At 42.8% G+C, this 27,927-nt stretch overlaps 3 protein-coding genes across 4 annotated transcripts; all 3 read left to right on the forward strand.

Moving 5' to 3' along the window:
- Positions 1-4,009: 4,009 nt before the first annotated feature.
- Positions 4,010-6,881, forward strand: r3hdml (R3H domain containing-like; the record flags this gene model as incomplete). The annotated part of the gene is made up of 6 exons (XM_080015231.1): positions 4,010-4,015; positions 4,609-4,947; positions 5,492-5,610; positions 5,730-5,832; positions 5,982-6,097; positions 6,667-6,881. 6 exons carry the CDS (start codon positions 4,010-4,012, stop codon positions 6,791-6,793), a joined length of 810 nt encoding a protein of 269 aa, XP_079871357.1. The 3' UTR covers positions 6,794-6,881.
- Positions 6,882-8,352: 1,471 nt separating this feature from the next.
- On the forward strand, positions 8,353-21,145 carry hnf4a (hepatocyte nuclear factor 4, alpha; the record flags this gene model as incomplete). Of its 2 annotated transcripts, none has more annotated exons than XM_080014803.1 (10): positions 8,353-8,401; positions 17,620-17,794; positions 17,959-18,053; positions 18,483-18,589; positions 18,693-18,848; positions 19,555-19,642; positions 19,759-19,911; positions 20,035-20,271; positions 20,382-20,504; positions 21,003-21,145. In XM_080014803.1, the coding sequence occupies 10 exons, from the start codon at positions 8,353-8,355 to the stop codon at positions 21,143-21,145; spliced, it is 1,326 nt and encodes a 441-aa protein (XP_079870929.1). The 2 variants fall into 2 exon arrangements, with proteins under 2 accessions (XP_079870929.1, XP_079870930.1); XM_080014804.1 differs by lacking the exon at positions 8,353-8,401 and adding an exon at positions 16,359-16,455.
- Positions 21,146-24,212: 3,067 nt separating this feature from the next.
- ttpal (tocopherol (alpha) transfer protein-like) lies at positions 24,213-27,703 on the forward strand (the record flags this gene model as incomplete). The annotated part of the gene is made up of 5 exons (XM_080014691.1): positions 24,213-24,422; positions 24,698-24,941; positions 25,113-25,306; positions 25,942-26,052; positions 26,360-27,703. The coding sequence occupies 5 exons, from the start codon at positions 24,213-24,215 to the stop codon at positions 26,636-26,638; spliced, it is 1,038 nt and encodes a 345-aa protein (XP_079870817.1). The 3' UTR covers positions 26,639-27,703.
- Between the last annotated feature and the right edge of the window lie 224 nt (positions 27,704-27,927).

Below are 27,927 nucleotides of genomic sequence, written 5' to 3' on the forward strand. Positions count from 1 at the left end.
ATTGTTAAGTTATTCGTAACCATGAAGGTCACCCTTTGATAACAAAAACGTGAAATTGAATGTAATGAAATGTGATCGTAAAATTGAAATTCAGCACTTTTACCAGGATAAAACCTAGTTCAGAATTATTCACAAGCGAGTGAGAAGTACTAGACACACACACACACACGCACGCACGCACGCACGCACGCACGCACGCACACACACACACACACACACACACACACACACACACACACACACACACACACACACACACACACACACACACACACACACACACACACTTCCTCTTTTGCGACCGGAGCATACGGGTTCCTTTCTCCCTCCAGGTCATGTTTGCTCAGACACACACCGTGTAGTGTGGCATTTGGATGGAAGTCGGAGGTCAAAGTGTCACGTTTGATCTGACATTTTACCCCGAAATCCCCCATACAGATTAACTCAGACACGTGGCAATACCAATAATACCGATCTTTTAACACCATTACGATAGGCTGCAAAGAAACGCGCAGCTGTACTCGTCGGAGATACAGTTTTATTTATTCACTTTTTTTAATTGTATTTTTCAAATTTTTTTTTTTGTTGTTATTCTTTTAATATTTTGTTGTTTAACATTACTTTGAGAGTTTATTGTCATATTTTATTATATGGCAATGGGATGAATAAAGTATATAGCTGCCATAGGACGGAAAAGACCGTCCTGCAAACTGAAACTGCGGTTGAACATCCTCAAATGTGGGTTTGTTTCCTGCACTTGGAGGCTGAATCCAAGTTCAGAAAGTCCAAACCCAATCTGGGATTTTGAGTCAACTATGTGGATTTGCCAATTACCGAGAAACCCAGACGTCCAACTAACGCGGTGAAATCCACTGATCAGCGCATGGCTGGAGCAAAAACACGGCAGGATCTTGACTTTTCTGGACCTGGACGTTTCCACCGTGATCACAGCACGATTGCGTATGCAAGAAGCGAAAGGCGGCCCAGAGTCTCAAAATGACAGATGACATCATTGTGCCGCATGCAGGATGACGCTCTAGTGGCATCTGAGGTCCATGGCTGCCCAGGCCCGACGCCCTGGAGACCTCTGCTCTAATGAACGTGTCGGCCATGCTCAGGAATAAATCCAACCTGCCGTGTGAATCAACGCTGTCATGCGCTGTCGCTTTGCATTGGATTTCTGCCGCAAAGCACATATATATTTAAGATCTGGTATTAGCATTTGATGTAGATTTTTTTTCTTTCAAGGGTAGGGAGATTCCATCAGGAACTGTTCACTCTGCAAATGTATTAATTTATGTGCATTTATATGTGTATTTATTTTTATATTCCATTACGACTACGACAATTATACTGTGTATTTAACTTTTTTTCAATGCAGAATGAAATTATTGTTTAACGCATTCCTTATTTCAGTGTCTGTGTTCGATAAAAAACTGAACTAACAATATAAAAAAACTTGGTCTGCTACGAGGGACTTGGTGTTACAAGGGAGAAATTATTTTTAGGCTGCCAAAAACAGGGGCTCCACCAACTCGCACCACGCTGCTACATGAAACATCTCCATCCACGTCCCCCGGGCCTGGACCCGGCATAAGCCAAATGCTGACCATGTCCGTCCACCTTTCCAGCCTTTTTTACTTTTGTATTTTCAGTAACAGTTTATCAAGTAATACAAGTGTGAAATATATTTCGACATTATTCATACAATACGCTCCATCTTTGGTCCTTAAGGTCCGACAGGTCCGTGAGTCCCTTGCGCGTGATGGATGCGTTTTATCTCGCTCCTCCACATTTCTCTCCCCTTTGATGTGCCATGATAGAGTTACTAACTATGTGTCAGAACTGACATGAACGTGCCCGTTGCTAAATTTAAATACAGGGCTTTAACAAAGGCTTCTTTGTCGGTGGAGTGGGCACACTCATCCGTCATGCAGCACCGAAAAAATTCCATCCGTGTCCACTGCAGAGATAACGGTTTGATTATGCCAGGGTGGTGCAATGTGAACAGAAAACGATATTCAAGGGTTTTTTTTTTTGTTTGTTTGTTCTCTTAAACTTCACTTGGTCTGGAAGCTGGTAGGTATTAACACTGAGTTCTTTTTGAGAACAACTTCACCGTGCGTACTATCAGGACATTAGAAGAGAAAGGAACACGTATGGTCCAGAGGTTTGCGGGCGTAAGTCGAGCTGAAAAGGCCCATTTTATGTTCAAGGGCGTTTGCGGTCCCGAAGATGTGACTTGATACAGATGCAGACTTCAAACATACAGAGCAACAGCGAGACGCGACGCGGAGTTTAAAGTGAACTTGGTCATCGATCTTCCCGCGCGGCTCGGACCCGCGGCTCCTTTGAAGCCGTTCCCTCACCCAGACACGAAGTCCGACCACACTCAACCCAACCAGAGTTTAAGAAGTCGACCTGAAACCGGCTGTGTGCAGAATTTAAAAATGCCTTTCTGAGATGTTGCTGATGTCGAGATTAATTCCTTCTAAACTAGGAAGTCCTAGACTAAGGTGGTGAAGGAGTAGTCGGCTCCTTCTGTCTGGTCCTGATCCTGCTCTTCGTCCAGATCATCCGTTTCCTGTTGTCCAGGTCGACCTGGAGGCCCACATCCCCTAATCCAAAGATTTAATTTAAACCTTAACTTAGACCGAGATCAGCTCTAATCTTTCTTCTGTAAATCAGATTTTTAAACCGAGTCCAGGGCAAAGACATTTATGCCACGTTACTGCTTTCTATTGTGAGGACAACTGGAGAAACCCAGGGTCTTGAGTGTGGGCATCTTCAAATTGAAGTCAGTTCATACTGTAGCCTTGTTGTCACAAAGCCATTGTGGTGTAGGGAGTATGATCTGTTTTCTGTACAATCCAGTCCGATTGGACCCGAAAGGATTCAAGTCCGACATTAATGTCATTATTTTACCATATTGTGTCACTTCAATTCCATTATTTAACGAATCGGGAAACTGCGCTGTTGTCATTAGCTGTTTCCATCCACCCCGCATGGCCTACTTCTGTCAACAAATTTCCCTTGTCATAAATCATGGAGGGATTATTTTATTTTTTTTTCTTTACCTCTTCAAAGAGCGCCATGATCTGCTCTCGATAAATACTCTTTTATGAGTCTGCAAAATTCCTCCCACACCAGCGGCATGTTAAGCCATTGAAGCACCGGTGTCAGTAAACAGTTAATTGTCGGTAAAGTTTTCCCACATAGGATTGGGCTCCTGTGCTCATCCATTTACCATTCTCTGAAATGCCCCTAGAACGCCTGGCGGTCATTGGCTTATTTAAAAAAAAGTAAATACACAATATTGGTGCATTTGTGCAAGTCAACTGATGGAAGCTCAAACATGGCACCAGTCGCCGTTTCAATCACCAAACTCCTTTTAACGCAATGATCTGAAGAGTTAGTTTGCAATATCCCCACGTTCCAGAAGCTGCATATGAGGACTTTATGTTCCTTTATTCGTATAATTGTTATTTCTTTGACTTGGGTCCCGTGCATCTTGAGTCCTGAGGGGTTTTGGTGTCTGGGGCCCTTCTCCTGGAACCGACAGCAGCCGGAGACTGTGTTTAATGCACCTTTGTTCCCCCATGATACGCTTATTTAATCCCTTTTATTGTGTTTTTTACTGGGAAGGGGCTAGTAAATGTTCTATTATCAGCAGACATTAGAGAGCAGAAACACAATTAATTAACACAATATAATACCCTGTATTGGTGATTTTCTACAGGGCTTCAGAGAGGGACCACACCTTTACATTTTATTGTGTTGATGCAGCTAAATCTGGTGTGGAGACAGTTTGCTGAGCCCCTGAACCCAGTGGGAGGAAGACGAGAACAGGGGAGTGTGTACGTCAGATGCCCTCGGAGGGAACTTGGCCCAGTTATATTTCCCCCACCGCACATGTCAAGCTGTCTTGTTCGCAGAGACTGGTGCTGAAGCGTGGATCTCCCCTGCTCCTCAGCTCCCAGTCTGGAACATAGTCTGGAAGGATCCCATGATGAAGGTATGAGGGTTTGGGCTTTGGACGCACAGCAATTTTGAAGTGGGATTGTTGCCATTCACTTTTCTATGCTGCAGTGAAACTGGGAATAATGATTCATGTCCAGGAAAATGCTTTTGTAAAGTGTGCTCGATGATATAGGGTGCATGAGTAGAGACGGTGCATACAGTGCAATCCATTGAGCTGTTCATTTGAATGACTTTGAAGCCCATTTAATATCTTTGAGAGAATGTTTTGAATTACCTTGTGCTATTGGTGATGTTTACTTAGATAAAAGCTCCCATTCAGTAGATTTTATTATATTGTTGTCTTGTTTTATAATTTCATTTATTTTTGTCATCCACTCCATGTCTTCCTAACACATATTTTACAATGGGTATTAACATATTTTTACTTTTCAGGTTTTAAATAATTCACACAATCATGCCAGTTGTTTCAATTTATTTGGCCAAGATTAATTATTTTTTCAGATAATACACATCTAATATAATACAGAAGTGAATCAATTCCTTTATTGCTTATATAAACTGTAATTAATTAATTAAAATTCAAAGTACATTCAAAAGAAATATAAAAAGTTGTCCTGTCCTCACTAGAAGCTGACGGGACACTGCTCCAGTCTTCTGCAGAAGAAACAACTGGCCGCCGCTACCATTCAGCTGCTCTTGGCCGCCACCCTGTGGACAGTCCCTCCCACTGCGGCTGTGCTGCCGGGTTCCGTGGGGCCCCTCAACCCTAAGGGCCCCACGGGGCGCCTCAGAGGCACTGTCACGGATGTTGCCTCCGAGGCGGATCCAACCCTGCGGGGTTTCCCTGCGCCTCGCACCAGGCGGAGGAGAGCCGTGCTGGGCTCCAGGGACATGAGCGCGTTGCTGGACTACCACAACAGAGCGCGCTCCCAGGTCTTTCCTCCGGCCGCCAACATGGAGTACATGGTGAGCGTCTTACGACCCGGTGGGTTCAAATGGAGCTCTAGTAAGGAAAACAGGGGCCATCTTCCGAGGTCCAAGGGTTTTAATGTCATGAACTCAACAAAACACCATGGAAGTGGATATTGTGTCCATGAAAAATAGAAATAATTGTTTGTAATAAATACTATTTCTTTATACATATACTGTACACACACACACACACACACACACACACACACTGTTTACCCATATCATTATATATTTTTTTTTATATTGATATAATTAAAGCTGTTTTCGATTTTTATATTAATAAAAGCAGTTAAAAATATTCCTTCAATTATGGTACAAAAAAAAGAAGCATGGAAAGATTTACATAAACACAGTCGGGGTGAAAGAATGGACAGTCACAACAATATCAGCAGGAATGTTGCAACAAAACAAGGTGTGGAGACTTTCCCATGATCCTCTGTGCTCTGCTTTTAAGAGCAATGCAGAATGATGTCCTTCCCCTCTCAGTGGTCTGAACGGTGTTACCTGACCTCTTCTCCGCCTCCCTCTCTCTTTTCAGGTGTGGGACGAGGCTCTGGCCAAATCGGCTGACTCGTGGGCGTCGCGCTGCGTGTGGGAGCACGGTCCAACGCACGCGCTGAGATACATGGGCCAGAACCTGTCGATCAGCTCCGGACGGTACGGAGGAGCCCCGCCGCCTGTCAACAATAACATGTGTTTGTTTATTAGCACGTGCGTAGAATCGAGGAGTGCATCCCTCCGAGATGAGTGAGCGGATCTGAACTCTCGCTCTGCAGGTATCGCTCCATCGCCGACCTGGTGCGGTCCTGGCACGACGAGAGACGTCACTTCGCCTTCCCCAGCAGGTGCAGCGGATCCGTATGTTCCCACTACACGCAGGTACACACCCCAGCTCCCCACCAAATGATGCAATGAGTGTATTTGATGTGTACATTTTCTGTGTGTAGCCTTGTTGCAGGAAACGCCGTGTATTGGTTTGTGATGTGAACCCCTGCTCTAACTGACACAGTATGTGCTGGTGTTTTCAGATGGTCTGGGCCAGCACCAGCAGAGTGGGGTGTGCCCTGAGAAAGTGTTCCAACATCCAAGTGTTCGGAAGCTCCTGGAAGGAGGCCACGCTCCTGGTCTGCAATTACTCGGTCAAGTGAGTCCTGCAGATAGTGGTCCCCACACACGCACGCACGCACGCACACACGCACACACACACACACACGGATCTACCTAAAATGGAATAAATTTGAGCGCTAATTTGACATGACCAATTACATTTCATGAAATATGTTAATTTAAATTATTTTTTCGAAATCTAATAGGATAATAATTTATTCATTTTGAATTATTTCTTTACTTTATTTTCATTATTTGCTTTCATGGTTATTACCATTCCATTAGTAGTGCACCTTTCTGCCCCCATTAGCCTGTGTGAATAGGCATAAAAGCCACAAATGGATGTGACTGCTCAACGTGATTTACTATAAACTGCGTTCGTTTGCATATGACGCATTTTTATTTGTGCTTTTTGGGAAGTTGGAATACCACTGTACTAGTGGTGTGCTGTTATTATCTTTAACATTAGTATCAGTGCATTTATTATTGAGTCAACGATCGGTATATTGGAACATTTAAAAGAAAAACTAATCCTAAAAAGTCATTATTTATATTAAGAGACATAATAGCTCCCAGATGACCTCAGATATTGGTTTCTTCCCGCAGGGGGAACTGGGTGGGGGAGGCTCCCTACAGGGTGGGCAGGTCGTGCTCAGACTGTCCCTCCAGCTACGGAGGCGGCTGTTGGAGAAACCAGTGTACAGCCAAGAACAAGAGAGAAAGAAGCTTTTAGGAAGAAAAACAACACAGAGCAATTCCAGTATTATTTTGTGAGATTTTAATTAAAAAACACTTTTATACAAATATAATATTGATTTAATCACCACTACTGTCATTTGTAACATTTATTGGATAATTTTAAATACACAATAGAATGAATCCAGTGCTGCAAATCTATAAGTACTGTACATCACATCTGGAATAATATCGTAAATAGTATCTCAAGGTTCTACTCTAATATATTCCAATTATAATAACATCTTAACACATCCCAAAACATTTGTTTCTTGATTTGCACTGTTAATAATGTAGTTTAATGAACAATTTTGAGGCATTTTCAAAAGAATGAAGCACTTTTATCTATTTTTATTTTTATGTGGATGACAGTTGAATCATACACCTGGACGAGGTAGTGATTCTCTTACATCATCAATTTTTTGTATGTGACTTTTTTTAAGCGACTTGCTGAATAAAACAAAGATATTCCTGGATATCTGTCTCTCACTTTAGGTATTGCGCTATACTTTATTAATTAGTCATAAAAGGCTCCAATGCAACACTTTCAGCCACAGGAACTATTGCACTTACTCTCCTCGCTCCATTAATCCCTGGGGGAAACCTCTCTGCTGTAAAACAGTCTAATGTAGCTTTTATGGCTGCAAATATGAGGAAGGGATGTGGACTTCTTAGGAAATTCTGCCAACACATGCGCACAGGCATAAAATACACACTACCAAAACAAAACCTTAGACGAAGAACTATCGCACAAAAATCCCAAATGATCAACAAAAACTTTTTTTCACACAAAAATATCTCTTTGGAAAGCTTTCTGTGAGAAATGGTGCTTGTGAATAATAAACTGATTAATATTCAACATGGCCAGTGTTGTGGAGCTATTATTGAACTACACTAAAAGATTTTATTCGGAATTTGGCCCTCACAGCTAATATCCCAAAAGGTGCATCCATTGAAATATATCAATATTAACTTTGTTTGTTGATTTAAATAGGCGAGAGGGGAAATAAATGAATACATTTTTTCCATACCAAAACAAACGTCATGTAGGCCAGTCTCTTCGCTGCCTCCCTCAGTACATTCTCCACTGCTCCTTCTACGCCACTCCCTGTTTTTTTTTGTTTCTCCTACACCCACTTTCTCCTTTTCCTTTTGTCCAAACTTTTATTCACCCCTCATATTTTCACTTTCTGAAAAAGAACTGTCCATCCCACGACGGGAAAAAGGGGGCGAAACACATAATAACTCCACGTCTATTTGAGTTTCTATCATCTTGTTGCCATAGCGACGGCTGCCATATAGCTTGGTGTCCATACGAGCCCTGGTTACTGTTTAACCTCTCCACCCACATTTGCCCAGATTAGGAAAATCAATAAGATAACAGCAGCGACGCCGGCCTTACCTCGCACCAACACCCTTCTCACACAGCGGCAGCCTGTGCCAAACTTCCACATTTCACACCTTTTTGGTTTGGAAACGGAGAAAACGAGGAGGTAGCGGTGCATTTGTACGGGACATGCTTTGAAGCAAGAGCGGCAGGGAAGACGCGACGACGCCATGGTCAACGTCAAACCACAAGTCACTTCCAGTTTGGAACTTCCATTCAGTGAGTACACTCTCTGGCTTTGACTCCTCTGGTCTCGGGAGGGGGGGTGGGGATCAGGTGTGAGACAGCTGCTCCGGTTCTCTTCGCGTTCCCTCTCCGAAGGCTTTTTTCGGGGCCCCTTTTGGGAGATTTAAACCGGTAATCTAGCTGGCCCGCCGTCGTTTGCATCAAGGCTTTCCGGCACGGGTGCAATTCAGGAAGGTGTGACGGCAGAGATACGGAGGTTGTTATAAAACTGGAAAAAAAAAATAATAATAATAGAAAAAAAACAGGACGGGGAAAGCGGAGACGGGCCTGGTGGTGGGGATGATGTCAGAGAAAATGGAGGATGTCAAGGCCGGAAGGGACTGGACGCGAGGTGCTAGAAAGTGCAACAAGGCGGTGGGGTTTAAACGGGGTGACGCAACCCATACTTTCATTCTGGGGATGTTGCGAGTTGTACAGGTAAAAAATAGAAGCCGTCAATAAAAAGGAAACTATTAAACGTGCCATGAAACTGACGGAAACAAACAAGTCACAGGGGGTTTATGGGTTTTGCATGCTGTCATCCATCAGATCGCAGACTCTGCCAGGCCATAGAAACCACCACACAGGACATCAACGCTTCCAGTCCTCCTCCTCATTCTCACACACACACACACACACACAAACACACACACACACACACACACACACACACACACACACACACACACACACACACACACACACACTCCACATTCCTGCAACGGGCCACAAACATGTTCTTTTCAAAATCCATGTTGATTCTTCTGAGTAATGGCGAAGGGGAAGAATAGAGCTCTTCAGCTGCACAATAGAGAGAGTTTCACACCAACCCACACACAGTCGGTGCGGGTTGTTTTGGTTAAATCTTTCGAATAGGTTTAATTCTGATATGGAATCGATTTTATTCCGATAAAACCACAGTTCCACAGTTTTAAGTTCCACATTTATTTCTACAGGGCCCTGGTCACATTAGCATTGGGAAAATTGGGTCAAATCAAAAATTGGGAACGGTCATCCTTCATTTCAACCATAACAATTGTAATGCCAAATTTCTATATTTACAGCATACATACTGTAGTGCTACATTGGAAAACGTACCGTATGTAAAAAATGTTTTACTGGATAAAAAAAGCAAACATATTCAACCTCAGCCTCCATTATTCCTTCACGGATGGGAGTGGTATGTGGAAGGATCTCACTGCTTCTATCAATGAGAAAAGAAAAGTTTGATGATTAACAGTTGTAACAATGGTTGTCATATAAAGCCAAACTGAGCCAAACTACTTGTGTGAGATTGGCAAACAGGGCTCAGGTCATCTAGATGAGGCCTCCAGCACCAACGTGAACGACAACAGCATCGGAAATAACAAGGGCCAAAACAAAAATAACCGGACATCCCGGACATAACATCATAATGCCCAAACGTGAAGACAGTGAAACGGTGACCATGGCGTCATTCCATCTTTATTCCAGCTCTTTGCGTCGGAACATAAAGCTGACAGTTGTGATACAGCACAAAAACAAGCTTTTCGGAAAGGATTGGTTTGGCTACCTTGCGCTAAACGGATCGTCCGAAAACCAGGACGTTCGTTTTACAAATGCATTTCTTTGGCAGCTGTGTACACTAAACTACTTTATGGCCGAGCGGGTTATACTATGTTTCTGTGTTTGAACAAAAAAAAAAAAAAAAGTGTGCCAACGGCATATCGTGCTGAGAGTGGTATCCAAAAAATCGTTACTTTAAACATTAGTCAGCAATATATCAGAGTTCGGCAGCAATGGGAGAGAATTGAATGTGCTAACAATTCAAGCAAGACACGATTCCATACTGATATGCCGAACTGCACCAATGGAGAATTATTCCGCATTGCAAGTGACATAACTCCATGTTGGCCACAGGGGATTAATTGCACCAACGGCCACCGCCTGGACAAACCCTGAGCCGCGCTGTTTGCAGAATCAGTTGCTGAATGTAAACACAGCGGAGCCATTGGACAGCCCGGCAGCGACACGCGTGTTTGCCAAGAGACCGGGCTGCGGAGTGCTGAGCATATCACAGCCTGAGTGAATGACAGTACCAGGGACACTTCATCCTCCACTTACACCCACGACGGATGGACCAGACCAAAGAATGTCAGTTTCACTTTCATGGTCGAATATTTTCCCCAGATATAGCCATTACAATTGTTAATCACGTCAATCTGAGTTACGGTGAGGTGGGATCGCAATCCATCACGGTTTGCTGTAATAGGAGAAATAATCTAGAGTAGATTGTCTGTTGCCCCGTAGTGGTGGACTATACAATTCCAGAACATTATTTTGTCGACATTCAAACGGGGAAAATTACATGATATTCACTCCATAAAGATTGAAGTCATTTTTTTTTCATCTTGATTAACCAAGCTTGAATATTCATCTGTACACATTGTAATGTGAATTGGATGTTAAATAGAAGCTTGTTTTTGTGCATCATGCAGACCATTTCATATAACATGTGGGATTCTTAAAGCCACATCATCTAAATGTCAACCTCCTCACCTACAGCAGATTAAAAAATGAAAATAAAATAAAGAACAAGAATGCCCATAACATTTACCTAATATAGTACTACGTTTATATTGTTGAACTGTTCTACAGTCAACAAGAATGAAATATGATAATCGACTGATCTACAGCAGACGTTTAAACCCGAGGCACGGCACCTGATTAGCGGTGCAAAAGGAGGTTGGGTATTACACACACTGTTCACTTGACACCATTAAGCCCAGTGTTCAGGTTTCCAATCAAATCTCATTGTGACAGGCATTAGGGGATTATCCCCTGTTGCCACTCTCCCTGGGGCCCCTGCAGCCGCTCCCCTGGCCCCCGGCAGAAAGCAGCACCGCGGCGTTGACAGCGCTCCCTCACCCTCTCGTTGTGGCCCGGGCTGAGACGGCAGCGCCCTACTCCAAGCCCGGGGCTCATGGGCCCATGCACAGCTGGCCAGAGCACTATCAGGGCTCGGCCTACACAGGGATGTATGGTGAAAATGGAGCGCTGCACTTCACCAATCCAGGTAAAGGGGAGGACAAACGAGAGCGCTTTCTAAAATAATGGTGGGAGAGCTATACTGGAACTAATGGAGCGTGTTGATTTTTATTCCAAACAAGAGCAGGTCAACAAGCTACAGTTTGATTGTGTCTCAGCCGTAATGCTGCTTTGTGGGCAGGTAAGGTTCTGGGCCACTAACAAAACAAATGTTAAAACGTCTGAGGTCTTAATTTGTATATAGTGTAATTTGGAGAGAATACGTATTAAAGTAGTGAAATGAAATGTCTAAACTGCAAGTTTGATGACTGCAAGACAATACACCTCTCTGTCATAGACTGTTGGTGAAATAATAATAAAAAATACCTGATCCAACAGTTTGTGCACATACTGGCTGAAAACAGTCAAGAAAACATGCAGTAATACTACATGTCCACACGGTGGCGGTAGTGCTCAATGGTTCTAATCTAGGCCAACTCTGGTGCCAGTAGAAGGCACTTTCCATTTAAACCCAAAATATGAAATAACCAAGTTGACATAACACTGAAAACATGTACGTGGTGTAGTGAAGGGCTTTCAAGTCCTAACCAGTGTTAATGTTGCAAATAAGATAAAATGACAAAAATCCGAGAACAGTCGCCTGCAATAAGGGATTTATATGTTTTTCCCATTTGGTTTTAGTTGAGAAATGCACCAGTGGGCCTCCTCTGACGGAGCTTTTAAGCTGTTATTGAAGATATTGGGGTTAAATGTGCATTGATAAACTGATGACTGGGGGTCTCAGGGAGATAAGAGGGCCCGGAGCCATGTTGCTGACAGGAGTGATTGGGTTGGTAGCCAAAATGAGTCCTCAGCAAAACAACAGTTAATTATTACAGAAGCTTATCTCACGCTGTGATTGATTTACGCCGCACATCGCTCTGGATGTTTATTGATGCAACTGTTTACTTATTTGGTGCACAGAGACAAACTTTTAGGGTTTTTCGTCAGTCATTTGATAGGAAATCAAATTTGGGTATATTTGTACATTCAAATATATATCTAAATATGCATATAAACTATTGGAGTGACCAATTCTACAATTTCTGAAGCTGAATTTTGTCCAATAAATGGAAATTGTTATTTCATGAAGATGGAAGGCGTCACCATGTGAATGACAGCCGCCTCCTCCACATCATCATGTTTCAATCTTTTTTTTTTTAAATGGCAGTGCAGATTTTTAACAAAGTAAAACAAATCACGTCCGCATAGGAAAAAGTTGAACGTGTATGTTGAAAGACTCCTCCACAGAGACACACGGCACACACCTTTACAGTCATTTGGAGACTAAGTGAGAAATCATAGCCAATGCTATCTTTCCTCCGAACTAGACACTTCTCAACTTTATTTGCCAAGGTCTTTATTACCCAGTAATAGCCGGGGATCTTATGGAATCCTGTGCGAAAGAAACAGGCCCTAGTGGTTTATCATTACCCAAAGACCAAATAGAACCTCTGGCTGAGGATTATGAGAACTGTTTTAAGATTTTAACTGACATTAGTTTTTTTTACTCTGATGGCCCCTTTGATTCCCTCCTCTTGGTTTTCTCTCCCTAAATATTGCATTCTGTTAAAAAAATATAGAGCTCTATATTCCTTTTAAAGAGATCTCACTGAGCAAAAACGAATCACAATGCCCAATACCAATCACGGTGATGACCTCATTCAAGACAGAGGCTTAAGCCATCAGCGTTGAATACGTGAGGATCTGAGGCCGGGAAGGACTATTGATCACGCCAGTCCTGATTGAATTATAAAAGACGGTTCATTTCATTTCAACTCTAATCAGCACAGGTATTTAAAAAAAAAAAAAAAAGACGGAAGTAAAATTTTACTTTGAAAGTTAGCCATAAACGCACTTTTAAACAACTAGAAGAAAGCTTAAATCCTCAAAAAGGACACCAAAATGCCATAAGTTCTTCCACGGGAGTCAATGAGGATGAAAAAAAAAAAAAAAGAACCTAAACCAGACAGAGATATTCCCCTGGTTAGCCAGAACGGCTTGCATAAGCTGTGTGAGTTGCAGATAATAATCTGTTGACAAGGTTAGGGTTAGCCATGACACTACGCTCACATATCTCCTCTGTCTCCTGCCGGAGAACAGAGAGCGGAGGTGCTGCTCCTGTCGGCCTCACGTCGTCTTCTCCTCCGTTACGTCGACAACAGCAAAACAGGGCTTTTACACCGGCACTCACTTTTCCCCTTCCTGCGGTGGAGCTCTCCCGCAAAGCACAAAATACGTTCTTGTAGAGTAGGTTCCAAATCCTCCGAGCTGTAAAGGGTTCCCCATTCCCACAATGGTGTGTGTGTCCCCCCCGTGTTTTGATTTATTCGCGCCGCTTCGCTGCTGCTTCCCTTTGGGATGGGACTCGGGGAAATGGAATCGAGTCATTCGGGGAGAAGGTACAAATAGGCAGTGGTTGCAAGTGGAGTTTGGTCAGTGGTCGGAGATTCCTATTCGGAAGATAGACTTTGTTCACAAACTGTGGTTTGAAGTTTCAAAGGGGAGAATCACACAAGTGTTACATCAGTTCTGAGTGGTTCTTTGACTTTTAGCCTCGGTGCAGGGAGTTTGGATGACTGATTATAAGACGGTTAAGTCTACTTTGCACCGCGTTTCGTTGCGGCTCCCTTACGCTGGACGTGCAGCTGTGGTGGACACCGGGGCTGAAGTTATCCCTGTTTAAAGGACAAGGACTCCCAAGATTTGTTTAGAAGCATTAAACATAAGCATTGTAGTAGGACAGAAGTCCGGGCACGACCAATTTATTAGGACCGGCAGCCTTGGATTGTAACGATGGGAACAATTTAACATGTGTTATGTTTTTTCCCTTGTATAGAATTGTATAGACTCAATGTTTTTTTCTAGTTGTTGATAGACCCCAAAACCCCCCAGTTTTATATATAGATATATGTAGACTCACTGCACGAGTTTTTGAACTAGCTTGTGCTATCTAACCCATCAGAACACTTTGTCACAACGTATGATTAAGAAAGCTATAACCATTCAGATTATATTTTACAGTCCTGTTCCTTGGGGAGTGCACAGAAATATAAGATGAGGGCAGCGATAAAAAAGAGTTTTAATGACAGGGGAGATAAGATTTGTTCCTGGTGACTCATTCATAGCTTCACACAGATTCCCCAGTTGGTTTGGAATAATGAACAAACATCTTGAGCAAACACGGACATTGCTGAGGAGCCTCACAAATCGAACGCGAAGAAATGTCGTAATCGACAACCTCTGTGCAGACCACAGGCTCCCATTAGGCCACGTTCAATGCTGTTTGCTCACCTTGGGGGATTTGCTCATCGCGCTGGGCGCTTTGTCAAAATGCTTCTAATTATTTGTCTACAATTGGTGTGACCCCTCATTCAGCGACCAATCGAGGTTAATAAGAGATTCACAGTTCTCATTATTCAAAAGGTCACAAGGTGGGTGGATGTAACTCCACCTTCATACCTGGAGTGGTGCAGTTTAGTTGATTCATAGGTTGTTAACGGCCTATTTTAGTGTCTTACTGAATTGTGAATATTTAATCATGGAAAGAGAATGTTATGACTTCCTGCTGGGAGCAAATCGTTTATCATGAATCCACTGTATTGTCTCTACGGCCGCTGGTTATGGAGTTCACCCACATGGGGTTTAGTGCTCCTGAGGTTTGGCTGAACCTCAGATCGTTGACCTATCCCTGTGTACTGGCGCTCTTTCTACTTCAAACAGAGAAACCTCTGTTTGCTGTGTCACATTTACCTACGTAGACTGGTGCGTCAATTTGCGCAACCGCAGCATTTATTTTTGAATAATATTGGATCCAGAATTTCTCTTTCAGGAAATCGTTAGAACACGAATGGACATGTATTTCATTAACTGCATCAATTCCTATGATAGTAAGTTGGTGTTTTGTTTTTGTATTTTGTCTTGGACCACACCACACGGTAGACCATTGGTGGTTGGCTTTGTAAAGGCCTTCCACCCTCCCTCTATAAAGTTAGAAAATGCTGCGATATCCTGAAAACCCTCTGAACTTACCTAGGCTGTATCTTTTAAGGGCGACTGTCCAAAAGAAACAGGTTTTCAGCTTGGACCAGAGCGCATCATCACATGCAACGCCTGTTCAGTATAACAAATAATTATTTTACATGACGTTTACGGTTTGCTTTAGCGAGAATTATTTCTCTGCTTGTTAGAATTAGCTGAATTTTTCTGACTATTGGGCCTCTGTAAAGCTACAGTAGAGAAGCTATACCTTTCTCTCATGAAAAAAATAGAACGCACACTGGCGCTTGCACTGCTCAGAGGTTTGGGCCAGTGGAGGAATACTTTCCTATCAAATGGACAACTGGAATAAAATTGTGATGTTCCCTCAAATGATTCTTCCTCAATTCGACCTGTTCTGGCTCTCATATGGAAATTGCTTACCTATTACTCACAGTAGTGTTGGAGAAAGAAAGAAAGAAGGAATGAACAGAAAGTGGGAGAAAGAGCGAACCCTGATGCATAGGTAAAAAAGGGATATCAAATTTGCGTTATCTCTCTTTCGCTCTCTCTCTCAAAAAAGCACTGATTCCCCATTGAGGTTTGGTTAAACATCAACTAGGTGACACTCCACTCTCTTCTGGTTTGGATCCATGTGAGGAGGAGGAGGAAGAGGAGGAGGAGGAGGAGGAGGCGGCTGTCATTCACTGACAGCCTCAGAGTCCCTCACACGATAACACAGTCCCCATCCAGCCCTCCCGACTTCAGTGTCTACCTTTAATGGGGCGGAGCCAATTGGCCAAATCGAGGGAAGGGGGCGTCTGTAGGGTGGTGGGGCACATTAGCTTCTTGGACAAGTCTTCTTGTCCCGCTGTCCGGTAGTTGAGAGTTTTGTTTGTTCAAAGCACTAGCAGACATGGACATGGCAGACTACAGCGAGGCCCTGGACCCGGCCTACACCACACTGGAGTTCGAAAACATGCAGGTGCTCGCCATGGGCGCAGGTGAGTCACATATATGGGTCTCCGCCGTTGAGCTTTGAGACTTTTACCAACTTAAAACTTTGGTCAGCAGAGGACACCATGTTGGTATAAAAGGGGGTCATTTGTCCATCTTCTTCTTCTTCTTCTGCTTGCGAAGAGATAATAACGTGCGGCGGCCTTTGGCACGTCACTGCTTGGGTATGAAACATGAAGGGATTTTGGATTTATGAGACGTGCTGCTCCATGCTCGGGGCATTTTGGTCACTTTGGTATTAGTTGGAAGTGTGAGATATTGGGTTGATCCAAACTTGCTCAGACTTGTGGTCTGACGTGGTCTTAGATCAATTACAGTGTGTAGATATTTGTCTTCCAACAAAGCAGTGCTTTGAGTGTGGTGAACATACTTCTCCCGTTACAAAAACGGTCAATTCCCACAGTGTACACGGTTGAGAATCAGTGTAACGATTCTCTGAATGAATGGTTTTCGAGAAGTTAAGATGACACCGACTCATTTGGGCTGCCAGTCTCCCATGACTTCTACTTGTGATCGCCTTTCAAAAAGGAAACATTTCCCAGGTAGGGTGAAGAAAATTCACTTTAAAGTGAAACACACCTTCACTCTACATCTGCCTCTTAGTTGGAATGGTCAGAAGGTCTCCAATAAAGTAATTCACCTTCAACATCACTTGGCATATTTTCATATTTACTTGCGTTACCTATGATTCACAGGAGTAAGCATTTACAACCCATGCAGGGATTTACGATTGTGAAAACCAGTTATTTCAGGTGATTGATTTATCCAATCTGATGGTGACGAGCGCAGCTGAAAGGAAGACTGTCTTCAGTGATTGCCTTTTCAGAGGTTATCACGCCGACATCAATTACGCTCTGTTGACTCTGTCTGAACTCCTGAGATTCTGGGAGCTTCGTTCAGCGATCAGCGAAAGCCACATTGACTGAGGCTGTTTACGCCTCCTTAAATGCATCCGACTGCTGACTGCGTGAGGGGCTGCAACCACATTGTTTGATCGGGATGAATCGTCATGCCATCAGATTACATGCGGAAACCCTCGCAGTCAGGACGAAGGGTGATAATGGGTGAAGGCCTGTTAATCTAAAAGTCCTGCTCACCGCAGCCCCCCCCCCACCCTTTTCTCCCCTCCCTCTCTGTCTCTCTGGTGTCAGACTCCTCGCCCGCGGAGAGTGCCAACATGAACACTGCAAACCACCTGGGGGCGGGCACGCTGTGTGCCATCTGCGGGGACCGGGCGACGGGGAAGCACTACGGGGCGTCCAGCTGCGACGGCTGCAAGGGCTTCTTCCGACGCAGCGTCCGCAAAAACCACATGTACTCCTGCAGGTGAGAAGTGAAACCCAAGAAGCTCCAGAAGCACTCATCTTTATGATTGGGCTTTTTCTGAGAAGTGGAAGTGAAAGGATGGCAGTGTTTCATCTGTGTTGTTTGCATGATGTTGTAATCATGCCCCGCAATTATTTTGAAAACTTTTTTTTCTTCCTCCTCAGGTTCAACAGGCAATGTATTGTGGACAAGGACAAGCGGAATCAGTGCAGATACTGCCGGTTGAAGAAATGCTTTAGAGCTGGAATGAAGAAAGAAGGTAGGAGCATCTTATCTGGTCAAAAACAATCACATTCAGGTACAAATTGACTCTACACCGTCATTAGGAGCAGGCTCAATCTATATTGTTTCGGGTAAAAACAGCAGTCGTGATTTGTGCAATCTGGTTCATGTGTAAAAATGGAACTTCTCAATCAGTGAATCAGTGTCACAGCATGGGCAGTCCTATTGGGTTGAAGCTTCCCAGAGTGTGTGTTGCAATCGCCACAAGAGCAGGACTTTGTTAATGTTCACTCCATGGAGCACTGAAGTCTATGTCCAGCTTATGCTGAGCACACATTTCTAAGCCATAATAGCCATATACTGACAAACAAGACAACCTTGGAAGCCTTATTTCCCCCCCTCACATGACTCAGCATATTTGTGTTACAAGTTAGCCGAGGGAAATGAGCCCCTGTGTGTTTCTCAGCTGTGCAGAACGAAAGAGACAGAATCAGCACCCGGAGGTCCAGCTACGAGGACAGTAGTTTACCATCCATCAATGCTCTTATCCAGGCAGATGTGCTTTCCAGGCAGGTAAGGCCCAACCCAAACCGGGCTCCGGTCGCTCTTTCCACACGTGACTGGGAGCGATCCACACCCGTCTTTGCTGACGGTTCTTCTCTTCTGCCGAGCTCAGATCACCTCCCCCGGCCCTATACTGAACGGTGACATTAGGACCAAGAAAATCGCCACCATCACAGATGTGTGCGAGTCTATGAAACAGCAGCTGTTGGTCTTGGTGGAGTGGGCCAAATACATCCCCGCCTTCTGTGACCTGCCCCTGGATGACCAGGTGAGACTCATACACAGACAGAACACACAGACGTGTATAGACACTCTAGTCACTCATCAACTAGTCCACTACTGAAGAAAGCAGCTCTAATCCTCCAGGCTGCAACCAGCAAATATCACTGAGGTGTATTGTCATGAATTTCTATGAAATAGACTCCTTGGGTGCTTCCATTTTCAAAAGAAGATTATTAAGTCAAAGAGTGTCTGTTAACCGAATCCAGAAGTGCTTTGATGACAAGTAAGTACAAAGCCCCTTGTGATTATGCCGACTGAGCTCTCACTACTTGCCCAGAGTAGTTAATGTATTTTAATCCTGAGTTAGAATATGATGAGCTGGTTGTAAAGTTATATCCCTTCTGAAAAAAAATTCAGAATCATTAACAATGTGATGAACAGGCCTGGGTAACTGATTGCTGATGTTGAATCAGTGTGGCAGCTTGTATCTTGAGAGACATGGGCCTGAGTCTCTCCCATTTATTCCTTCTCTTTAAATGTTGTCCAGTGAATAGGCCCAAGTTTTCCTCCTTGTACATGGCATTATCACAAACATAAATTTACTTCGGAAAATAGGAATATTGCAATCTATAATGTTACTTTATGTGAGTAGACTTCTCCTGGTAAGGAAAATGAGAGTTATGTTAGGAATCCAAGGTTTCAATAAAAATACCATTAGCCGGAGGGAATGATGAACAGTTGCTCTCTTGCAGGTGGCTTTGCTGCGTGCGCATGCTGGAGAGCACCTTCTGCTCGGGGCAGCGAAGAGGTCTATGCTATACAAAGATCTGTTGTTATTAGGTAAGAAATACATTTGTTTTCACAAATATTTGAGACTGCTGTCTCAACATGAACAATTTGGATCCTGTCCTCAAGTTGATATGTTTAAACTGATATTGAACAAATATCTCTGACAGGAAATGACCACATCATTCCCAGAAACTGCCCAGAGTTGGAAGTCAGCAGGGTAGCCGTAAGAATCTTGGATGAGTTGGTGCTTCCGTTCCAAGAGCTTCAGATAGACGACAATGAATACGCTTGCTTGAAAGCCATAGTTTTCTTCGACCCAGGTATGACTGCATGTTGCAAGATCATTTAAATTCAGGGAAATATTTTGCTTAGATCGCATACTCTCACATCACTCAGATACAGTGCTGAAAATCACAATGCTTTAAATGCCGATGTGCTGCTAGATGCGAAAGGTCTGAGTGACCCGGTGAAGATCAAGCGGATGCGGTACCAGGTCCAGGTCAGTCTGGAGGACTACATCAACGACAGGCAGTACGACTCTCGAGGCCGTTTTGGGGAGCTGCTCCTCCTGCTACCGACATTACAGAGCATCACCTGGCAGATGATTGAGCAGATCCAGTTTGTCAAGCTCTTTGGCATGGCCAAGATTGACAACCTGCTGCAAGAAATGCTCCTTGGAGGTGAGCCCTTTTTCGATACGTTTGGGGTGTAATGCGACAAGTCTGTGCGCTGCAGTGTGATTTCTCAGGGAAGTATGACTGACGGTGTGTTTGCATGTTGTGTATCTCAGGTTCCGCCAATGAGGCCCCACATGCACCCCACTCTCTGCACCCTCACCTGGTCCAGGAGCACCTCAGCAGCAATGTCATCGTGGCCAGCAGCGTTCCTACACCCATCCACAATGGTCAAATTTGTAAGTACAAATCGGGATCATTACATTACATTACATTACATAGATAGGATAGGGAATAGGGACCAAAGGCTTAAATGTTGGGCTGTTATTGTCAATGAGGGAATTTGTCAAGGATGCATACGGGCATAGGACAAGTAAAACTATTATCCTAAGGGCATTCAAATGAATAATATTATTCGAGGTTGTTAACTTCCCTCACTGGCAAACTACTCCATTTGCAGTCCAATCAGGTAGCCGGAGGGACAAACAAGCTTGGCAGAGTAATCCTCTAAGTTCTTCATGGAGACTAATCTGGCTTATTTTGTCAAAGAGAACTTCTGTTATTTTTTTCTCAACATTTTTAATGCTCTCAGAAATTTCACAAAAGTACTTATTCCTTGTCTGAAAATTGTTGCTTCAAGAAACATTTTACCTCCAAGGGGCAGATATGGTCACTGTACTGAGTTACATGCTGAGCGATCAGTCTAACATTATGGAACTTTTTATTCTACTTTTCAGCCACTCCTGAAACCCCAATACCTTCTCCACCCACTGCATCAAGCTCAGAACATTATAAAATGGCTCAGGGCGTCATAGCCACGGTGCCCAAGCAGCCGGCCTCCATCCCTCAGACAACCATCACCAAGCAGGAGGCCATTTAACCAGCCAAGGAGCCCCCATTTCCTTTCCTTAGAAATCAGTTTTATTGTGTTAAGTCTCAGCAGTTGGTTTAAACCTGGGTTTTCATGAACAGGTTTATATGTCATCAGCATTCAAGCTGAAAGCGTTTGTTATCTGGACTGTATTTTCAGTTTCTCAGTTATATTCCTTGACATTTTGAAGCCATCGTGTGGTGGACAGCACAATCGAAGTTCGTCAAAACTTCGAGAACATCAGACTGTCAGATCAATATGACAAGGAATGTTGCAGACAGTTCATTGTTTGGCAGGTTGTTCTGTTGGTTTCCCCAGCAAGGCCTTGATATGCGGACAACAAAGAATCCCTTAAGGCTTACTGTTATACTGGATCGTGCCACTACTGTATGAATGTTACAACAGGTCTTACATTGCCATTTTATTTTGCGTAGCACAGTATTTCATTAATTGTTGACAGGGTGAGGAAACTCTTTGTTGTGGTAATGGCTTGCAGTTTGTTGAGAATATGATGACAATTTTTTATTCATAAAAAATGTTTTACATTATTGTATGACTAATGACGTACTTAATGTGCTATACAAAACAAAATCACTTGGACAAATTCAACTTTTAGGTCTCGTCTTAAAAAGCGCAATGAGATTTAGGTATGAGTGGTTTATTTGATGGACTGAAAAAACCCCAGATAATAGTTATGCAAAATGTCATAAGTTATAATTTACACCAAGACAGCTTGGTTCATAGAACATTGTGTACTCTGTGGTGCCACTTTTTAAAAGTCATAGGGCAGTCACATATTGAGGAAGAAAGGTGTTTCCCCAATTCAAATAGTTCGATATGTTGTATTGTGGTTTTTTTTTTTAATATATTATATTTTTTGTTTTAGCATAAGTATGTTTTCATGGTTTAACTGACAGAATAAAATGTGCCTCGAAACCTATACTGCCTTACAAAAGATAAGAAATGTTTCACCTTTCAATGTGAAAATGAATAAATAAAACTTCAAGGTCTATTTTTACACTTAATCCTGCTCCTGACCCTTCTTTGTAGAAACCTGTTTGCAAAGACTTTGTAACGGGGGGGGGGTTACAACAAAATGTACAATCTTAATGACTCACAAATCCATAAAAGTGCACGTGTTTAAAACAACCCAGCGGTTTGTTTGCTGCATGTTGGGAAAAAAAAAGAAAAAAAAAAAGTGGATCCAACGTGGCAGCGCTGTCAGGTCATTGATACTTGGTGAGTATTGCTTCAAACTGATAAAATGTCGTAAAGCCATCACAGATAGCAGACAGACAGATTAGGAGGCAGGGATACAGCTTCAAAGCAAAAGGCCCGAAAAATTCTCCACTTGAGCAAATGTTGGTTTATAATGTCTTGTTCGACAAGTCGCTATCGGGAAATATCCTTACGTTGGAAGTTACACACGAGACCAGTGGTTCTCAACGTGGGAGTCTGGGGACACCCAGGGGTCTTTCGAGAGATTCCGTGGGGGATACCATAACCCCGATGAAAATAATGTACAGTAACAACTGTTTTGATCGTCGTACCTGGGGTACAGACAGGAATTTTGGACAAAATCATGTCTACCAATAAAGTATGAAAAACGATTAAATCATTATGCTATTAAATATTATTTACTAGAATGCCCCGCAACCTCCTAAAAAAAACAAAACCCATTCAAATACATTACTTATTGTAAATTGCTTTGGACAAAAGCGTCTGCACAATGACATAATGTAATGTAAAAGACACTAGAATTTTTATTCCACCAGCAAATTATATGGCATCTACCTGGGGGGGGGGCGTGTGCTGCGGCATGAATAATGGTAGGTTGTGCAATTCTGCCATCTACAGCATTTGACTTAATAATTTACGATTTTATTTATTCATCCATTGCTATCCACGTCCGTATCGAACACATGCTTTCATTCATCCTGTCTACATATGTATTCATCCTGTGCAGAATATCCCAGCCCTTGCAACAACGCTGCCACTTACTGTAGAGCCCCTTCCGCGACCGTCTAACTTATCGCTGCATAACACATTTTTATTTAATATTCCGTATAATTATAGTGTGTTTTATGCCAACTGTCTGTATAAAAATGCAACAAGATTTACCAAGACGGATGGAAATGAAAATGCACTTGGTCGAATCTATTCTAAACATGTCAACTATGGCACATGTTTGCAGATACCAAGTCAGAATTCGGCGACTCTACAATTGAACCGCGGCAATATTTAAAGAAAAAAGGAGCTTGTCATGACGACGGCACCTCGTCTAAACCCTGGACGCGTTCTTGCAACGTGTTGTGAGCCGCTCTCGAAACGTACACGTCGTATTAGTTCGGCGTGACGAAAAAACACGACGCGGCGGTGCCCAACAAACGGGAGACGCGGGGCGACGTCACACGCGACACGTGGCGCCGGAGGACCAATCGGAGAGCGCCGTGGCCCTACCCGGAAGTACAACAGCCCCGGGGTTTCTCTGACAGGTTGGGTGTCTGTTGTTGTTGTTGTTGTTGTTGTTGTTGCTTTTTTTTTTTTTTTAAACACATCGTTGTTGCTTGTATGGATTTGCGCAACAATTTAATCAAGGCCCGATATATGCTAGAGTTAGAGATCCGTACTCCCAGGTCAGTGGACACACGCCTGTTTAGACAGGTTCACAGTTCATATTCAGTCATCCCTTCGCATTGGGTCCGGTCAGGTTGAATTAGCGAGTTCCAAGGAAAATGTAATCAACTCGTTTATTTACATCCGCATTTTATTTCGATCGCGTTGGTCAACCAACATCGCCTGAATGCACACTTGCATTACAAAATTGCGTTTGATTTAATAATATAGTTTGTTTATGTAGCACCTTTCATACATGGGATGCTGCTCACAGTGCTTCACGGTAAAACAGTGATACATGGAATACTACCTCGAAAGGTTATATACTAATTGGGCTTAATTGGTATTTTTTTTAAGCAAGTTAATGTGATCGTGGCTTCCCCCCCCCCTTTTGACAGCAAAGATTTTGGAATGACAGTGTCCGTCTATTGCTTTCCATTCAGGAATGCACAGTCCGTCCATGGCTGATCAGCATGAATCCATCAGTCTCAGCTCTCCACCCGCGGAGCCGTCCGCAGCCGCAGAGGACAGCTGGTTCCCCGCGCCGCCTCCTCCCATCTACTCCTGCACCCTCACCCCGGAGCTGGTGGCGAAGGCACGCGAGGAGCTCCAGGAGAAACCCGAGTGGCGTCTTCGAGATGTCCAAGCACTGAGAGACATGATCCTCAAGGTTTTGTATTGTGTCCAGCCTGTGTAACATACTGTTCCTTCCATTAGTCAGCGATTAAGGAGATACTTTATTGAGCCTGAAATATGTGATGGACTAGAAGAATTAAAGACATGTTTTATTAATTGTTGAGACAGTTTGAATTACTTCTATGATCTGAAGGGTCAATAATGATAAATATTGATTATATTACCCTAGAAAAGGTAACTCTTGACCATCTAATTTAATTATGTTTAATTCGTAGCTGACCTCTTGCTTTTTCTACACAACCACGAAAGGACCAGCCAAATCTAAGGACCAGGCTTGATGACGCTTTCCTCTTGCGCTTCCTGCGCGCCAGGAAGTTTGACTACGACCGCGCCCTGGAGCTGCTGCTGAATTACCACGCAGGTCGGAAGGCTTGGCCAGAGGTGTTCCAGGACCTCAAGCCGTCCACCGTGAAGCACGTACTGGACCTGGGGTTTCTGACCGTTCTGCCGCACCCCGACCCTAATGGAAGATACATCCTCTGTCTTCGGCCGGGTAGGAGCCACATTTATCCACTTTTCTGATTCATAGTGCCATTTTAGACCCTAAGGACATAATGTTAGATCTTAAACTGTACTGAATGGATTAATAGCCTTTTTCTGACTATTCATAAGGGACGGGCGATGATGATGGTGTGTGATGCCGTGTCAAATCTTTTTCTTCCAGGGAAGTGGAAACCCAACGACTATCCTTTTGTTGACAACGTGAGGGCCCTTTATCTGACTCTGGAGAAGCTGATCCAGCCTGAGGAAACTCAAGTGAATGGTATTGTCATCTTAGCGGACTACACGGGAGTGGGAATGTCTCAAGCATCCAATCCAGGCCCCTTCCTTGCCAAAAAAGTAGTGAGCATTCTCCAGGTAAGAAGCTGCGATGGTAAAACTTCACCTTAATGATTCAAGATTCAAGATTCAAGATTTTTATTTGTCACTTATATATACATACTTACATACATATATGCAGTGAAATGTAATGCAACGCACCCGGTTATAACACACAATATGTCCTAGGAAAAATAAAAAATATATATATATAGATATAAAAATATATAGAATAAAATAAAATACAATAAAAATAAAATGAAATAAAATGGAATAGATAGAGGGAATATGCTTATGTATATGGAATAGGCAATTATGTATATACAGATATGTGCATTAAAGTGGCATGTGAAGGGGTCAAGACCGAAAGTCCCTTTGCTTATTGTCAAAGATTACCACAGTCATTTCAATCATCTCATCTCATTTCATATTTTCATTAAACATTAAACCAACTGGAAATCCCGCTCTCCCCTATATTTGCGAGAACTTGCAATTTTACCAAATTGCTGCGATTTATGCTCAATCCATTAATAGCGTCCTAGTGCATAACAAGAATGTGTACATTTTTTAGACTATGTTAACATTTGTATAACCACATACCAATTGCATTAACTATTTGTTTGCAAACACCAGTTGGCTGTGTAACACATATGATTTTCTCCTTGAATTCACAGGATGGATTCCCAATCAGAATAAAGGCAGTTAACATAATTAATGAGCCCAGGATTTTCAAAGGGATCTTTGCAATAATTAAGCCTTTTCTAAAGGAAAAGATGGCAGAAAGGGTGAGTATTATTTCTTGAATTGTCACCAAAAGCCCCATGTTTCATGTTTTACACTCCCAATCTCAAGGAATTGTGTCTTTTTTTAATGCATTGTATTGCTCTGTTTGCCAGTGATATTTTGGTGTACACAAAACATTATATCTTCTCTTGAATCTGAAATAATGAATTTCTAGCAGAGAAAGATCCACAAACATATGTTTGCTAGAATTCTTTGATGGAGGCCTGGTGTGTGTCTGTCAAGAATGAATCTGATTTGGAGTCTGATGATGACTTCACTGTCACATGGTCTTTCCATCTCGCTGCTCAGTACGTCCTCCATGGTTCAGACCTGCGTTCCCTTCACCGGAATGTCCCCCGTTCGGTTCTGCCCGAGGAATACGGCGGGATTGCGGGCAACCTAGATATGTCAGCGTGGTCAAGAATGCTGCTGGACTCGGAGGAGGAATTTATAGTGGAGTTCTGCCAGCCCGATCCACTAGAGGGGGCTATGCTTCCAGACAACATGCTGTTTGAAGGGGAACAGACCAGTGGGCAGGACGACGATACCTTCAGGGGGCTGCGTTCACAACTGTACTACTGTTACTAACGCATCGTCACACTGTGATGACATTTTTTTTTGGTTTCTTTTGAAACAGGTTCTACAGGGCAAGTTGCCAATATTGCACATTTTTGATTTTACTAACCAAACTACACTACACGGCACAAAATGTGCTCCCTGCTCTAAACGTCTCACAGCATTCTCTTAATTTTTTTTGACGGCAGCTTCAGGCTCTGGCAGAGATGCTTTTGTCTTTCTTGTGCAGATACATGGACATGTATTAGATTAGCCGGAGATAGGCTTCTACTATCGGTTCCCCCGTACAAATGTATTCCCTCTTATTTAATTAAGGAACTAAGGAAGACCTCTTAAAAAGCTTTCCAAAACAATGTTTCTTAAATGTGCTCATTATATAAACACAGTAGCAGCATGTAACATGTAGTATCTGCACTGTCATATTGCCCTGCAACTCCTCAAACATAGATTCTAAATTCCTTTGCAAGCATTTACATATTGCCTTAATCTGTTAAAAACGGTTCTGCAAGACAGTATGATAGTATGATAAATGCTTTTTTGTCTATACCAAAGCAATTTTTATGTGAACTCTCCTCAGTTGCATAAGAATCAATACTCTTGGGTTGGAACCTGTAAATGGGTGATACTGGCGGTTTACAATTACAGAAATAAGTTTCAGTTTAATCCCCAACGTGCACGTGTGTGTCATGTTTTTTTTTATTCTAAACAGTTGATTTTTTTCTTTTTCAAATAGTCTGCCTTATGTTATGGTTTGCATATCATTGAACCACTTGCCTGTCTCTCATCACTCAGTCTTAACCCAGGCATACATAGTACCGTTTGCAGATGTTACAGTTGGGCAGTTTAGGTGTTTTAGCACTAACTACAAACATCATAGCTGTCTTTTTTGTTGTTGTTGTTTTTTTGCCAAATCTCAAAAAGAGGCATCTAGAGATTAGAAGTGTCAAATGATGTTGCATCTGTTAAAGTTAATAATAAATATGTCAAGTACTTTTTTTTTTAAACAGTGCAATGGTTATTACACTCTATTTAAAGATGTTAAAAACAGTGAAGAGAATAAACTAATTTTAAAATGATTATGCGCGAATGTTCATGTTTTGGTCTTCTTTGTATAGATTTGTTTCCCTTGCTTGCAGCCAACAGGGTGTCCTTAAAATGCCCTTCAATGTCGTACATTCAATTTGAGAAACGTTAAGTCTCAAAATGTATTAGTCTCAAAGTAAGATGTATGAGGTCTTAATTTCAATACATTAACATTGACACGGAACACGGTGTCTTTCTATTTATCCATAATCCTTTTT

Source organism: Zeus faber (genome assembly GCF_960531495.2).
Source record: "Zeus faber genome assembly, chromosome: 15".
In the NCBI taxonomy this organism is placed as follows: Eukaryota; Metazoa; Chordata; class Actinopteri; order Zeiformes; family Zeidae; genus Zeus; species Zeus faber.